Source organism: Phalacrocorax carbo, chromosome 20 (assembly GCF_963921805.1).
Source record: "Phalacrocorax carbo chromosome 20, bPhaCar2.1, whole genome shotgun sequence".
Lineage (NCBI taxonomy): Eukaryota > Metazoa > Chordata > Aves > Suliformes > Phalacrocoracidae > Phalacrocorax > Phalacrocorax carbo.
Genome location: NC_087532.1, coordinates 7,425,695 through 7,441,191, shown reverse-complemented (window position 1 = coordinate 7,441,191; position 15,497 = coordinate 7,425,695). Strand labels below are relative to the sequence as shown.

Genomic DNA, 15,497 nt, shown 5'->3' with positions numbered 1-15,497 from the left:
TTCTGTGATTGTAAGGTAGCGGTGATAGTCCCGTGCTCAAGCTGTGTTTCAGGTTGTTGGGACTCTGGACAAGAGGAACCTAAAAAACTACATAACTTAAAAAATTGTCTTGGTGTCAAGCCTTGACGTGATGTCACCCAGCACACATATGAGCAAAGCAGGGAGCTGCTGTGAAGGGGTGGTCGCTTTCAGACTTACAACCTGTTGTCCGGTGCAATGAGGGATTTTTTTTTTTTTTTTACACATTTAGAGTGTTTTTGTAGCATTCAACACAAAGCCGTTTGGATGTGCCTTCGGAACAGGAATTAGACCTAAAATCCGACTGACGCACAGCAGTTCCGACGGCATCAGGCAAATTCTGTTGGTATACCTGCAGAGCAAAGCAGGACGAGGAAGAAGAGGGTTGATGGGGGCAGGACAGGAGGGCCTTAGCGGTGGGTGACTGCTGTAACTGTTTGTGGGAAGAGGGGAAGAGCGTGAGGGCAGCAGCAGATCTCCCCCTAAAGCCGTACTCTGGGTGAGTCGCCCTCACGTTGCTGTGCCGCCGCCTCCGGCCCTGCCCTGCCCTTCCATGGAGGTGTTCCTCAGCGCGCGGGGATATTGGACACGAAGGTTCAGCCTATCACACGCATTGCATTTAATTAATCGTTGCTGTTTCATTTTAATCGATCGTTGCTCTCCTCCTGACTGCCGTCAGCCACGGCGGCCTGGTGCCACCTCGCGGGTAGTCCATCTTCTCCCCTCTTTCTTGATTTCCTTTTCATTTCGGAGGGCTCATTTGGTGCTGGATCGGGACAGAGCGGCTGAAGTGACGCGGGACGGTTTGTAACTGGAGAAGAAAACAAGGGCAGCATCTGGCACCCACCCGTGGGAGGTGATGGCAATACAGGGGTGCTGTGGCCGTGCCCCTGAGGCAAAGCTCCAAGGCAGAGGAGTACAATTAGGAGCAGAAGCTAATGAGGTGTGCAGTCAAGCTGAAGCGAAGCGTTTTGGTGCACTAATGAATGATTTACAGTGCTGCTCGCTGCATCCTCCCCATAGCTCACCCTTCTCCCAGCTGCCCCTTGCCCTCGCACTCCCCACTGCCTTTGATCCCTAAAGCCCTCTGCTTCCCCCGGCCTCAGTTTCCCTCCTGCCTTCGTCCACCTCCTCCTCCTGGAGGACTCCGCCGCGTGGGGGCGCGCGGGTAGAGCGGCGGCACTCTGGCCGCCCGCCCGCCTCTCGGTGGTGGCGCCCCGCGGTCACGGGCGGGGCGCCCGGCGTCGCAGGCGCAGTGGCCGCCCGGAGGATATGTCCCGCAAGCAGGCGGCCAAGGCCCGGCCCGACACCGGGCCCAGGAGGGCGCGGCGGCCCCGGCAGCCCCCCGCCGGAGAGGCCCCGGCACCCGGCTCGGGTGGTGGGGGCCTCGCCCGCCAGCTCCGGGCCCTCGGCCTCAAGCTCCGGGAGGTGCCGGGAGATGGGTGAGCGCCGCGACCGGTCTCCCAGGCGCTCCCGGGTCCTGTGCTTCCGTGGGCCGGCTGAGGCTTCCTCCTTCCCCCGGGCCGTGGGGAGCCGGTGTCCTCGGGGGCTGAGGGCTTTCCCCTCGGGGTCGAGCGGGCCAGTTCTCCACAGGGGTGTGGGCTTCCCCGCTGCACTCCACAGGGATCAGGGCGCTCTGCTCTGTGCTTGAGCAGGGCCTGCGTCCCCGGGGGCTGACGACAATGTCACCGGCCGGTCTGAGGGCTCTGCTGGTCCTAGCTGTGTCACCTGCTGGTCTGAGGGCTCCGCTGGTCCTAGCTGTGTCACCTGCTGGTCTGAGGGCTCTGCTGGTCCTAGCTGTGTCACCTGCTGGTCTGAGGGCTCCGCTGGTCCTAGCTGTGTCACCTGCTGGTCTGAGGGCTCCGCTGGTCCTAGCTGTGTCACCTGCTGGTCTGAGGGCTCCGCTGGTCCTAGCTGTGTCACCTGCTGGTCTGAGGGCTCCGCTGGTCCTAGCTGTGTCACCTGCTGGTCTGAGGGCTCCGCTGGTCCTAGCTGTGTCACCTGCTGGTCTGAGGGCTCTGCTGGTCCTAGCTGTGTCACCTGCTGGTCTGAGGGCTCTGCTGGTCCTAGCTGTGTCACCTGCTGGTCTGAGGGCTCCGCTGGTCCTAGCTGTGTCACCTGCTGGTCTGAGGGCTCCGCTGGTCCTAGCTGTGTCACCTGCTGATCTGAGGACTCCGGTGGTCCTAGCTGTGTCACCTGCTGGTCTGAGGGCTCTGCTGGTCCTAGCTGTGTCACCTGCTGGTCTGAGGGCTCTGCTGGTCCTAGCTGTGTCACCTGCTGGTCTGAGGGCTCCGCTGGTCCTAGCTGTGTCACCTGCTGGTCTGAGGGCTCCGCTGGTCCTAGCTGTGTCACCTGCTGGTCTGAGGGCTCCGCTGGTCCTAGCTGTGTCACCTGCTGGTCTGAGGGCTCTGCTGGTCCTAGCTGTGTCACCTGCTGGTCTGAGGGCTCCGCTGGTCCTAGCTGTGTCACCTGCTGGTCTGAGGGCTCTGCTGGTCCTAGCTGTGTCACCTGCTGGTCTGAGGGCTCTGCTGGTCCTAGCTGTGTCACCTGCTGGTCTGAGGGCTCTGCTGGTCCTAGCTGTGTCACCTGCTGGTCTGAGGGCTCCGCTGGTCCTAGCTGTGTCACCTGCTGGTCTGAGGGCTCCGCTGGTCCTAGCTGTGTCACCTGCTGGTCTGAGGGCTCTGCTGGTCCTAGCTGTGTCACCTGCTGGTCTGAGGGCTCCGCTGGTCCTAGCTGTGTCACCTGCTGGTCTGAGGGCTCCGCTGGTCCTAGCTGTGTCACCTGCTGGTCTGAGGGCTCTGCTGGTCCTAGCTGTGTCACCTGCTGGTCTGAGGGCTCCGCTGGTCCTAGCTGTGTCACCTGCTGGTCTGAGGGCTCTGCTGGTCCTAGCTGTGTCACCTGCTGGTCTGAGGGCTCCGCTGGTCCTAGCTGTGTCACCTGCTGGTCTGAGGGCTCTGCTGGTCCTAGCTGTGTCACCTGCTGGTCTGAGGGCTCCGCTGGTCCTAGCTGTGTCACCTGCTGGTCTGAGGGCTCCGCTGGTCCTAGCTGTGTCACCTGCTGGTCTGAGGGCTCCGCTGGTCCTAGCTGTGTCACCTGCTGGTCTGAGGGCTCTGCTGGTCCTAGCTGTGTCACCTGCTGGTCTGAGGGCTCTGCTGGTCCTAGCTGTGTCACCTGCTGGTCTGAGGGCTCTGCTGGTCCTAGCTGTGTCACCTGCTGGTCTGAGGGCTCTGCTGGTCCTAGCTGTGTCACCTGCTGGTCTGAGGGCTCTGCTGGTCCTAGCTGTGTCACCTGCTGGTCTGAGGGCTCTGCTGGTCCTAGCTGTGTCACCTGCTGGTCTGAGGGCTCTGCTGGTCCTAGCTGTGTCACCTGCTGGTCTGAGGGCTCCGGTGGTCCTAGCTGTGTCACCTGCTGGTCTGAGGGCTCCACTGGTCCTAGCTGTGTCACCTGCTGGTCTGAGGGCTCCGCTGGTCCTAGCTGTGTCACCTGCTGATCTGAGGACTCCGGTGGTCCTAGCCCTGATGCCTGGGGGTCTGAGGGCTCCACTGGTCCTAGCCCTGATGCCTGGGTGGGCTGAGTGCTCCACTGGCCCGCTGAGCAGGTCACAGGAAGGCCCATAATTACTGGGTGAAAGGGGCATTAGACGTGTCTGCTGAGAAATGGCGTAGTAGATCACTGGGTTGACCTTTGTTGCGTGATGTCATTCATCTCAGTGTCAATTTAAGACAGTTTGGCCCAGCACTGTTACCGCCCTTGACTTACTCTGTTGGAGCTGATGTTCACTCAAAACCTTATTTTGCTACCAGCATTTCTTCTGATGTCAGCAGCTGTTCAATGCACAGGGAACAGGTCCTGCTTCACCCTCATATCCTTGCTGAACTCACTGGGCAGAAAGAGTGCAGCTCTCCCTTCCGGTGAACACCATACTCTGCCCTCTGCTGTGTCAGGGTCCTTGATTTTGCGGTGTGCCTGTGAGCTGTGTTTCAGACACGCTAACTTGGGGTTTCTCTCTTGGTAGCAACTGTTTGTTTCGGGCCCTTGGTGACCAGCTTGAGGGGCACTCCCGGAACCACCTCAGACATCGCCAGGAAACCGTGGATTACATGATAAAGCAGCGGGAGGATTTTGAGCCGTTTGTGGAGGATGATGTACCCTTTGAGAAACACGGTATGGTCTCCACAGGACACTAATGGGAGGGGTTATTGTGTAATGTGATTACATCTCATTTGAGCACCTCCTCACTAAACAGTTCCTCATCCCAAAACTATGTGAGGGCTCCTCTCTTGTTTTTAGGAACGGTGAGTTTATTCTCTCTGTTAGGTTTCCGTAGAAAGATAAGCTATTAAACTTGCATTATACTTGTCCTGGAAATTGTTTAAATTTAGGAGAAACTTGGAAAGAGAAGCAAAAAAAGGCAAGGAGTGGAAATTTGGTGCTTTCAAGAGGAACTTGCAGAAATTGTGTAGCTCTCCTTGAATGCTGGTGGGTGTGGAGTGGGTTTCTGTTTCCCCTTGACATTTCATAGTGGTAACACAGGGGAAGATGCAGAGCAGAGACCGATACAGCCTCTGTTCTGACAGCTTCAGGGATGTGCCAAGTACCATGCAGGAAAACGGTTTGGTCATTTAGTAGGTGGCACTTTTCCTTCTGAGCTAATGCAGCGCTGACGGCCTTGTATAATCTGAGGGTATACTGCAGTTTTTTAGAGGTTTCTGTGGTTGTTTAAGATACATTAACTTCTGTCACTGCCAAATTCTTGCCTCAGCAGTCACTGTTTCACAGTTGGGATTTCTTTTCCAGAATTTCTGGGGCTTGTGTTGAAATTTTGTTACTCGCTATCCCTCCAGTCCTTTTGGAAGTGTCAGAAACTAGGTTTCCAACTCTTTTGAATGTTTTTTCCTTTAGTTACCAATTTGGCAAAGCCTGGTACCTTTGCTGGCAACGATGCTATTGTGGCCTTTGCAAGGAACAATCAAATGAATGTGGTTATTCATCAGCTTAATGCTCCGCTGTGGCAGGTGAGAAACAAAACTTCTCTATTTTGGCCTAATTTTTAGCTGATGAATACAAATAGTGTTGAAACTGCATAATCTATTAGAAGAGAGCAGTTGGGAGGTGTAGTTAGCTGGACATGGTGGAGAGCTGTGCTTGCTTTTTCAGCCTTGAAGGAAAACACTGCGGATTTCAGTGAGGAGGAGAGGGGATGAAAGGGAACAATAAAGGCAGGAAAGATAAGTATGTGGAGACAGAGAAGTTCAATCTGGTTTTAAGCTACTAGCTTCACTGATACGTTTCTTCTGAAGATCAGCCTACGTATGAGGTGACTTTTCTGATAGGAATTCAAGCCAGGCTTAAGGAAACCTGTATTTGATTGAGGCATATGGAGGTAAAGGTGTAGTGGGGCAATGCCTGCAGTGTGTTGGAATGAAGCTCCATCAATTCTGCCTGGGATTTGGAATGAAAAGGTTTCTGACAGTTGGAGAAATGAAGATCTGGACCGGGCAGAACAGGGAAAGAGTTTTAAAATCTTAAGGTGGTGTTTAATCAGCTTCGGGAGAGGATTGTGTTTGGGTTCCACTGACAGCAGGCCACTGGAACAAGTAATCCGTCAGGTCCCTCCTACTCTTTTTTTGGCAAATCCACACTGGAATGGGCCCTGTTTCTGGCCCCAGTTTACAGACAGAACCAATGAAGTATATAGATTAAATAGCGCAATAAAGATAAAAGACCAGATGAAAGCTGTCAGTGGTGTCTTAAATACATTAGAAACAGTGTCAGGGGATTCCTGAAGCCAAACAAGTTTAAACTCTTTATTTGTATGGCAGCCATGGGCAGTAAGACAGTTAACCTACATATTTTTTAAAAAAAGTAGTGTCCCTGACAATTACATGAATAAGTGGGAATATTCAGTTGCTTGACCTGCGAGAGCTTACAGAGGTAATGACCCTGCCGGAGAGTTCATGGGGTGCTGTTGGTGTTTTGTTACTGTTTTGATCCAGATGCTCACCTCAGTGTCCTTAACTCTTAATGATACTGTGTGTATCCTCTCAAAAACCTTAAACTCTTTTTTTTTTTTTTCTTCCCCCCATTCATTGACCTTTCCGGGGCTGTAAATACAGAGTTTGTGACAAGGTTCTGTTTCGCCTGAGTGTAGTCTTGTTAGTGAAAGGTCGTCTTAGGCTCTTGAATAGCCTCAGTAGAGCGAGCTGTTAATAGTTGTAACGTAAGGAGTCTCTGACCCACACAGAGCGTACATCAGGGCATCAGATAACACAGAGGATCGCAACATGGTGACGATGTTAGCAAGTTGCTAAGCCTGACTAACCCAGGACACACTTTTTCTTAATTTTCTATACATTTACATACTTCCCCCTTTCCCCCCCCCACTTTGGAGCCCAATCAAAACTTTAGATTCCAAAGAGAGCACTTCCAGAGAAATCCATATCAGCAAGATGCTTAAAGCAGATGATATGAATATCTCCTTTGGTCCCAGCTCTAAAGCAGATGGTGAGTTATCCTTTAATTTTAAGAGAACCGTTTGCATCCACTACACCTAAGCTGGAAAAGTGCGAGCAGAAGTGTTGAGGGCCTCCAGCTGTTTCTCAAGCTCTGGCCTAGTTGAAAGCTCTGTGGAGGTGGACATCTCTGTGTGGGCTTTTTAGGGCTTTAACAGCCTTTACCCTTTTTGATAGTGACTGTAAACGTTGAGCTTCAAGTTAGCTCAGATGTATAGGTTATTTTATTGGCTTTTTGGATAACTGCTTACATTTTTTTCAGTTTGCCTTTTTTTTTTTTACCTGCAGCTATCTTTTACTTACACTTCCAGCGTGCTGTGGAGAGAGGACAAAAAAGAGGCTTCACTACCGAGAGCCAAATTGACTAATTTTCAGAATAATCTTCCAAAAGCTTCAGGATTTGTTAGGTTTTAGGAGCAGGATTTATTTAGGCTCTGGCAAAGGAGAAATGTTAAAAATAAATCTTACTTGGATCCAACATGTTGAATAAATAGGATAAAAGGTAGGAGTTCAGCATAACCAAGTGTTGAGTTGGAATTTCAAGGTGAACAAGTGTCACATAGGTGAATGGAGAATATCTGTTGTGAAATCTGAAGTCATTAGCGCTACACAAACCGCAGACGTGGTTGAAAGGTGACTTGGTGTAAAAACTCTTAAGTTGGGATAAGCTGATTCCAAGATGTAAAAGGATTGGGAAATTCTTGAGCCCTAAAGCAAGCATTTCTTGTCGTTTGCTTACTGACATCTTCTCCTGGAAAGCTGTCAGATCTTTGAACTCTGGCTTGACAGGTAAGCAAAGGAGATCTGCAAATGCAGTGTAATTTTCTGCATTCCTTGCAAGAGTTGGAATGCTGTGTAGCTTTTAGCGAATAGTTTGAGACAGTGATGGTCCTGGCATCAGTACAGGTAATGCTCAGAGCAGGAATTTTCTGTGGAAGCTGCTGTACTTGGTGCTGATGAAGCAAAGGAACATTTGGTTGTTAACGGTGCTCCTGAATTGAGTTAACCAGTTTTCATGGTTTGCCTTTATTTCTATTAGCCTTCCTTTTAAAAAACAAAACATACCCACTTCGAATGCAAACTGTTAAAACAGCAGCTTGTCCCAGTTGCAGAGCAAAACTTACTCCGGGGTGACTGTTTCCGCTGTGGTCATCACATGAACGGCCTCTTTTTTTTCCTCATGTTTGAGGGGGAAAAGGCATTGTAGGCTTAATGGGAGCTGTGACTGAAATTGGGTCTGGGAGGATGATCAGAAAACTAGTAGCTCCTCTGGAAAGTTTATAAAATAGTTTTGAGTTTTCCACCAAAATATTTTCATACTTTTTTTGTTTGTTATGATGTAACTGACCCAGTCTCGTGTATCTGGTTCTCAAACATTATCCTTGAGACAGAGGCTCTGGTGTTATTGTGGGCACATCTGGATTATTAGGTCAACTCTTCCTGTTTAGAGATGCTTCAGTAGCTACGTACTTACTTCTGATCACGGTGTTTATCATTGCTTCCAAAAACAATGCTTTGAAAAAATACGATGCTAAAGTTGATTCCAAATCCTCATTTGCAATTTATTTTGTTTCATTTAGATTCGGGGCACAGACAAAAACAACGTGAGGGAGCTTCATATTGCGTATCGTCACGGAGAGCACTACGACAGTGTGAGGAGAATCAATGACGATTCTGAAGCTCCAGCGTATCTTCAGATGGAGGTTGGTTACAACAGAATGACCGGAGCCAGCTGTGGGTGGTAAATAAAATGGATGAGTTACCAGTTGATTTCCTTTCTCATTTGCATTGAGATTGAGAAAAGAGCTTGGACCCTGTGTCATGCTGGGGATAGAAAAGACCCTAAGGTCACTGTAACTAGTGCTGCCTGCTCTCTCGAGACAGGCTGTGAAGCGTTTAAATTACTGGGCTGAAAAATCAATCCCAACTCTGATGCTGTGATGTGGGCCGTAGGTGTATTGTATTGAACCAATCCCATCTAAATTATGCTCTCGTGCACCTCGAATGCAAAAAAAGGGAAGGGAGGGAAGAGATGGAAATGCAACAGCTGGATACAGTACTCCTAATCTCGCTTTCTCCTCTTAAGGAATAAGCTGTGCTCTCTTCGAGGTTCTCTGCACGCAACTGTGTAATGTGTGGTATTGTAAAAAAGTTAGTAGCTCATTTGAAAAGAAGGTGACTATTGCTATGCACGATCTTGCTGTACATGAGAGTTGCTCGGTAGCATGCGAGTCATGGGAAACGGTGTCAGTGGTGACGGACGTGACAGGATTTCTGAGGTGCTTTGACACGGGGTATTTCTGAGAAGTGTGCCATAATAATTAAATGTATTATGATGTCAGATTTGTTTTTACTGCATATGATGGAATTGCTGCACGTGCTTATGTGATGTCCTGTGCTTTGCTTTTCTTGCAGATGCTTTGCAACAACGATTCAAATAGGAAGGAAGTGAAGCCTCAGAAGGGTGACTCTGAAGATGAGTTTGAAGTTGAAATGGAAGATGCTGTACGAAAAGTGTGTGACGCAACTGGATGCTCAGTAAGTATTGAATAGCCTTTTAATGCTTAATGTTCAAACCTCCTCGAAACAAGAAAGTAGCCTTGGGATAAATTCTAAAAAGTATTTATCTTGGATAATTTCAGTACCACAGCCTCAAATCAGGGTGGTTTTTGGCCTAGACTCAACCGTTAAATGCAGATGAAATACCCCCGTGGATACCTAATAATTATGGAAGGTTTATCTTGCAATCTCTCCAAAATTTTACTTTGAAACAAATTCTGTAAAATTTTAAATCCTTTGAGGATCATAGAATCATTAAGGTTGGAAAAGACCTCTAAGACCATCAAGTCCAACCCCCAGCCCAGCACCCCCAGGCCTCCTAAACCATGGCCCCAAGTGCCACGTCTGCACAGTTTCTGAGCACCCCCAGGGACGGTGACTCCCCCACCTCTCTGGGCAGTGTCTGACCGCTCTTGCAGTGAAGACATTTTCCCTGATATTGAAGCTAAACCTCCCCTGACGCAGCCTGAGGCTGTTTCCTCTCGTCCTGTCACTGGTGACTTGGGAGAAGAGACCAACCCCCCCCTTCACTCCAGCCCCTCTCAGGCAGCTGCAGAGAGCGAGAAGGGCTCCCCTCAGCCTCCTCTTCTCCAGGCCAAATCCCCCCAGCTCCCTCAACCTCTCCTCATGAGACTTGCTCTCTAGACGTCTGTAGCTGAACATCCCAAACGACTGGATACCCTGTGAGTCTTAGCCGTTGTCACCGGCTAGCCTGCGTGGTTCCTGCAGGGTGCTGCTCGCGCTGTGCACATGCATAGAACAGAAAGGGTCAGGAGTGAAACGGTTACGCTGAAACAGCGTGTTCATTTTTCTAATTACCTTCAGAATTTTAAGCTTTCCTCCCTCACCTTTTTCTGAAATGGAATCCTGGCTAATTGAAAGGTCATAAAAGCAGACAGCAGCCCCCTCTCAGTGGTGCAGAGGGTTGTTGCAGGAACGTGTGTCAGTGATTTGAACTCTCCTCAGTGTGTTCTTTCTCCTCTCGTGGACAGGACATGGACTTAGTAAGCCAGATTCTGGAAGTGGAAGACTATAATATAGAATCTGCAATATTTGCCATCTTTCAAGTGAATGAAGTGGAAAGAATCAGTAAGTACACGGAGTGTGTCACCTGGTGCTTCCGAAGCACGCTGTCTGACGTGGGTGTTTGCTGTGAGCAGTAGGTCAAGAGGCACAGTAGCGGTTGAAGCTTGCTGTTGGCTGTGCTGCCACCTCAGCCTTTCTGTCCTCAGGGAGGTTATTAGTGAGGGCAGATCCAATCCAGCTTTTGAAAAAAAACCCCACTTTTCCAGAAAGTCTGGAAGAAGGAAATGGCTGACACCGAGACAGCTCCTGGGTGGAGTGTGTCTGAGAAAAACCCTGTCTTCTCGGTAGGTAGTGAGGAGCAGTGTGATCACCAGAGCAGAGATCGGAAGTCGTGTAGCAGAACTCTGTGGGAAGAAAACAGAACTGGTTCAAGAATCTCTGGAAATCGGAATTTGCAGCGAGATGAAGTAGAAAACAACAAAGGACAGGCTAGATCTGATGAAGAGAATCAGACTAACAGAAGTTCCAAGGTATGTGAAGGGTGGTTTGGCAGTGATTTGTGTGCCCTTTAACAATTAGGGGAACGCTTAGGGTTGCTTAATCAGCAACTGTAGTCTTTGAATCAAAAAGAGCTTCCCCTTACTGGATTTTATTGCTGCTACAGCTGTGACTTCTCTGACATAAATGTTTAATGACGACATGTGGCCTTCTTTCCAAAATGACACAAAATAAAGTCCAGATAAGTAGTTTGGAATAAACATTCTCTGGCAGCTCCTTTGAGGTCTGCTTGTCTCCTTTCTAGTGTATCATTTTTCCCCAACTGAGCAGAAAACGTGTGGTTTCAACCTTGTGTTTTCATCCTTCCCTTTCAGGTATCTAAAAAACAAAAGAAGGAACAGCAGCGGCTAGAGAAGAAGAAGCGGCAGGAAGAACGGCACCGACAAAAGGTCTTGGCCAACAAGAGTAACTGTGCAGATAGCAGCAGGACAGAGACGGACTCAAACAACCACGTCACCTTGGTGAAGGCCATGGCAGCTCTAAACATATGACTGAATGTGTTCTGAGTGCTCTGGTGAGAAAAGCAAATAAAACTGGTGAAGACAAAACACCCCTTAAGCACATTTCCGACCACCCGTTGTTACCTTAAAATCCCTTTCGGTGGCGATCTCTAAGCACACGTGAATTTCCTCTTGCTTCGGTTGTGGGGCAAACAAGTATTCGGTAATTCTGCATCAACCCATGTGTGAGAAGAGTTGTTTGAACTTCACAAAAAGTGGAGACTTGTTTGTATAATTTCGGCGTTAGGTGAAGGTGAGACCTTTTCTTCACACAGCAGTGTTAGATTTGTTTTGAGATCTCTATGTGCTTAGAATATTTTTTTAATAGCAATTTTTTACTTGGTTATGCTGGAGGAGCTTTATTTTGCCTTGCTGTCAGGGAAGCCTTAACAGTTCTCAACTCAGGAATGTGGTTTTTTTTTTTCTTTCTATTTGAATTTAAAAAATTAAGGGAACAGAATCCCAGAATCCTTTCCAAAGCTGTGTGTGGTACAGCCAACTGTATCAAACATGAGATTCCTCTTTGTTTTCCATGCAAGAATGCAATGATCAGTTCTAATCTAACTAGAACTGTTGCTTCTTGCTTAAGTTTGAGATCAGCTCATTTGCTAGCCTTTAGAAAAAAAAAGGGAGTAATAGCAGTGGACTCAGGAGACAGCAGGGCCAATTAATATGATCTGGTGAAGTCTAATGAGGTAGTAAAATGCGACATAAGCAGGCATGAGGTTTTCTGTTGAGTGTTGTTACTTGGACATCTGGACTCTCATCTCCTTTGCCATACCCTTGAGTTTTGGGCTACTCCAGAGCTTTAGTCCAAGCCAGAAGCTTCATAGTTGTTAGTCTCCAAATGAAATTAGTATAGCCAAAGGATCAAGAGCCCTGGGAACAAGCTTCCAAGTAGCAGTGTTCACTGGGAACCCTGCCTACTTCACTCTTCATAAATCAAGCTTTTTCCAGGGTAGGATTTTTTTTCATCTCAAATTCCTCTTTGGCAAGGTCACCAAGTACCGTAGCATGTACAGCTCGAATCCTGTGATGCTTTCCACTACAGGGTTGGGAATTTGAACTGAAGCATAAGGGCTGTGGGACTTCGCCATCAATTTACGGCTTGCAGTGTTTCAGCTTCACTCAGGTTTTTGGACTTTCATCAAGCACTAAGCTTGAAGAAAGCACGTGTGCTCTTACACACACAATAGATAACAGGAGACACCTCATCAGCCAGGGCAGAGATGAAATGGATTTTTTTGACAGTAAGGAACATTGCTTTTGAAAGAATTCTGTGTGTTCTTTGAAGTTTCCAAATCAGCACGGAAATCTATATGCCTTTTTTGACTGAACTGCTGCTATCTGAGCTCGTACTTCTTCACATGCTCTGCTACTGTTCATCAAGAGCATTTGAAGAATAAAAAGGAGCTTTGCTTTAAGTACTGGTGGTGTAGAGAGGCAGGCTTTAATACTGGTGAAGAAGTTCTTTTTGGTCCTGTAATGAGCTTGGTGGAAATAAAAAGCAATGCAAAGCAGTTCTTACGCTTTACAGTGGGACATTGTGTCTGGGAAGCGAAGCAGCGTGCTAAGCGCTGCTCTGAGTGCCGTGGTAGCGCGGGTAGCCGCTGCAGAGCGGCCTCACTGTAGTATTTCGTAGGTTGGAAGAGCACGGAGGAGCCTTGAATGCACGGCACCATTCTTAAAGTGAAAAATGACTTTGGTAAAATCCGTTTTAAGCCAACCTTAGATAGCCTGTTGTTAGCGGTGATGCCTCCTGGAAGTCTTTTTCCCCAGAACAGTCACTTGGACAGTTGTGAAAGGAATGGCAAGTCTCAGCTTCACCGGGAGAAAGCGCAAGTCACCTCACCGGTGCGATGCCTTGCAGACCGCGGGCACAGCGAGGCTGTTCAGGGAAACATGTCACCTTTGCCCAGCCGTGTTTCGATGTGAAAGGCGAGTGGGTTCTGCAAGCTTGAAAAGACAGTAAGAGTTTGCAGTTGTACACTACAGATAAGATGTTTGATCTTAATTAATTGCTTTTTTGCCTTCCTGAGCCAGAGCTGATGGGAGGATTATTGTCGCTTCAGGCCTGGGGAGCTGTGACGTGAGTTGTCCTGGAGCCAGCAGACAGGAAGCTGAGCTTCTGTAGGGGTGAAGGGACCCACGAACCTTCTCACCTCATCCTGCCCAGGGTAAACGGGCAGTCCTGCAGCAGCAACACATCTTAAATAGCAGAGGCTGACCTTCAGCTTGTGGCCTCTGACACCTGTAACCAAATATGTGGCTGAAAATGCTTTCATTTCCAAGTGTAACGTGATTAAAACAAACTCTTAATGTCCTGGGCTCGTAAGTCTTCTTAGACCTGTCAAATTCTCTTTATTTTTGCCAGGGTAGCGTTGTATCTGCAAAAATACTTTGTATCCAAAGATGTTATAACTTTCATTTTGTCTGTTTTAGATTTTTCCATCAGCTGTTGATACTTCCACCTGCCCTTACAATGTGTAGTTTTTCCTAGGGAATAATTACGCAGGGTTCCTTGGGGAACTCAGTTTTATGCAGAAAGTTTGCTTTGTAAACAGGTTGTGGATTTTCCTTGCAGGAGGAAGGGAGGCGAGGAACAAGAGAAGAGAAACAATGTGATTCATAGCTCATGTTTACGCCTTGGTGGAGCTAACTGTGCTTCGTAATATGCGGTCATAGGACAATAAGCCCTGCACGTTCCCTTGGGATTTGAGGAGGATTACTGGGAGTTTTGTACAGGGCGTGCTGTGGGTTACAGGCAAAACTTCCAGATTAATTTAACGAGTCTGCACAACCTGGACCCTTCCTGGAGATGCGATCCGGTGCCCAGCGTTCCAGCATTCACCTGCCGGCTTTCACAGGCTTCAGAAACTGCAGAAAGGGTGGGAAATTTTGCATATGTGACCCATACTCCAGCATCATATAGAATGGAGATGGCTTATGCTCCTGTTGAGCTGTGTGATCGTTCCTTGCCGCTGCCTGGAGCGGAGCCTGTTTGCAGGTACAAGCCTTAGAGGGCAGCACCGGCTTCATCAGCTCCATCCCAGCTCTCTCATCCAAAAGCCCTCGAGTGCACCAGAAAACGAGTAAAAGGAGAAATGAAGTGTTTTGGAGTTATAAAAATACCACGTTTACTGTAGGAAGTGTGAGGAAGGGTTAGGGATGGTGCTTATGATGAAATGCTTAATGGAGTCAGGCAGGAGCCCTCGAAACTGAAATGAAACTGAAGGAAAATGCCCTTAAAGCCCCTTTCTGGGCCCCGTGCTCTGAAGGTGTGCAGAATGCATCTCTGGAGATGGCGATAAAACCAGCGGTGCCTCCATGGAGGCCCAGGTGTGAGGGGCAGCTGGCCCTGGCTCGTTGGAGATGATTGTGGATCATGCACAGCTGTGGGGGGAGCTGTGGCCTGAGGAGGCCTGCCCGGCCTCAGCCCCACCAGGACTCGCTGGAGACAGGGTGCAAGAACCCCCCCGACCCCTGAGACCACCACCACCGTGCTCCCCCAAGGCTTTAGTGAGTACTAATCGCTTAAACAGTCGTTAGGAGCTGGGGCTGAGGCCGGCGGCCTCTCCGCAGCCGAGAGGGGGCTGTGTTGGGGCCACGGTCCCTGAGGGGAGCCGGGTTTGGAGCCTGGCTTGGCCTTGGGGCGCAGCAGCCGCTCGCTGTTCTTGTTGTTAGGGTTTTTTTTTCCCTCTGAAGCTCTTAAAATTTACTTGTTGGCTGATAAAATGTCACTTCTGGTAAATGCTTCTTAAGAAAAAGACGCAAAACTGTATGTATGCATAAATATTTACTTGAGAAATTCAGCTGTGAAGCTCCGTGCTCTTTTCCTACCCCTTCCACCATCGATTCCTGAAAAATGACCATGACACTGGATGTGCTTTACAAATCACCTTCGAAAAATGTATTTTTATTTGCATGGATTCCCTCATTTTTATGATCTATTTAATCGCGGGGACGGGCTTTCCCTGTGCACCAGCTGTGGGGAAAGGCGCTGGGCGCCTTTTTGGTGCCGCAGGGCTGTGCCATGCCCCGCTTGGCCACAGGTAAGGCAAAACCCCCACGATTTAGACCTTCTCTGTCAGGTTTTGAAATCGATGTGTCCAGCAGGAGGGAGCTGGGCTCTTGCACAGGAAGTTGAGGTAATTCCTGTAAGAGCTGCGGTAGGTCCTGGCTGTCCTTTGGAAGCACTGTGCTGCCCGCCTGTCGCACTCACAGCTCTGTCTTCTGCACCAAGTCCTGGGTCCTGGAAGAAAATTCAGGGGGGATGGAGCCAGGCGAGAGGTGCCAGAGTCTTCTGGACCATCCCCGTAGGATA

At 49.1% G+C, this 15,497-nt stretch overlaps 1 protein-coding gene across 3 annotated transcripts; it reads left to right on the top strand.

Moving 5' to 3' along the window:
- Window positions 1–1,210: 1,210 nt before the first annotated feature.
- On the top strand, window positions 1,211–13,501 carry OTUD3 (OTU deubiquitinase 3). 3 transcript variants are annotated; one of them, XM_064470212.1, is made up of 9 exons: window positions 1,212–1,460; window positions 4,034–4,182; window positions 4,921–5,033; window positions 8,111–8,233; window positions 8,946–9,068; window positions 10,082–10,178; window positions 10,464–10,645; window positions 10,988–11,187; window positions 13,217–13,501. In XM_064470212.1, exons 1-8 carry the CDS (start codon window positions 1,291–1,293, stop codon window positions 11,162–11,164), a joined length of 1,134 nt encoding a protein of 377 aa, XP_064326282.1. In that variant the 5' UTR covers window positions 1,212–1,290; the 3' UTR covers window positions 11,165–11,187; window positions 13,217–13,501. The 3 variants fall into 3 exon arrangements, with proteins under 3 accessions (XP_064326283.1, XP_064326282.1, XP_064326280.1); XM_064470213.1 differs by having other exon boundaries at window positions 1,211–1,460; window positions 10,082–10,182; window positions 10,468–10,645; window positions 10,988–13,501; XM_064470210.1 differs by having other exon boundaries at window positions 10,988–13,501.
- Window positions 13,502–15,497: the final 1,996 nt, after the last annotated feature.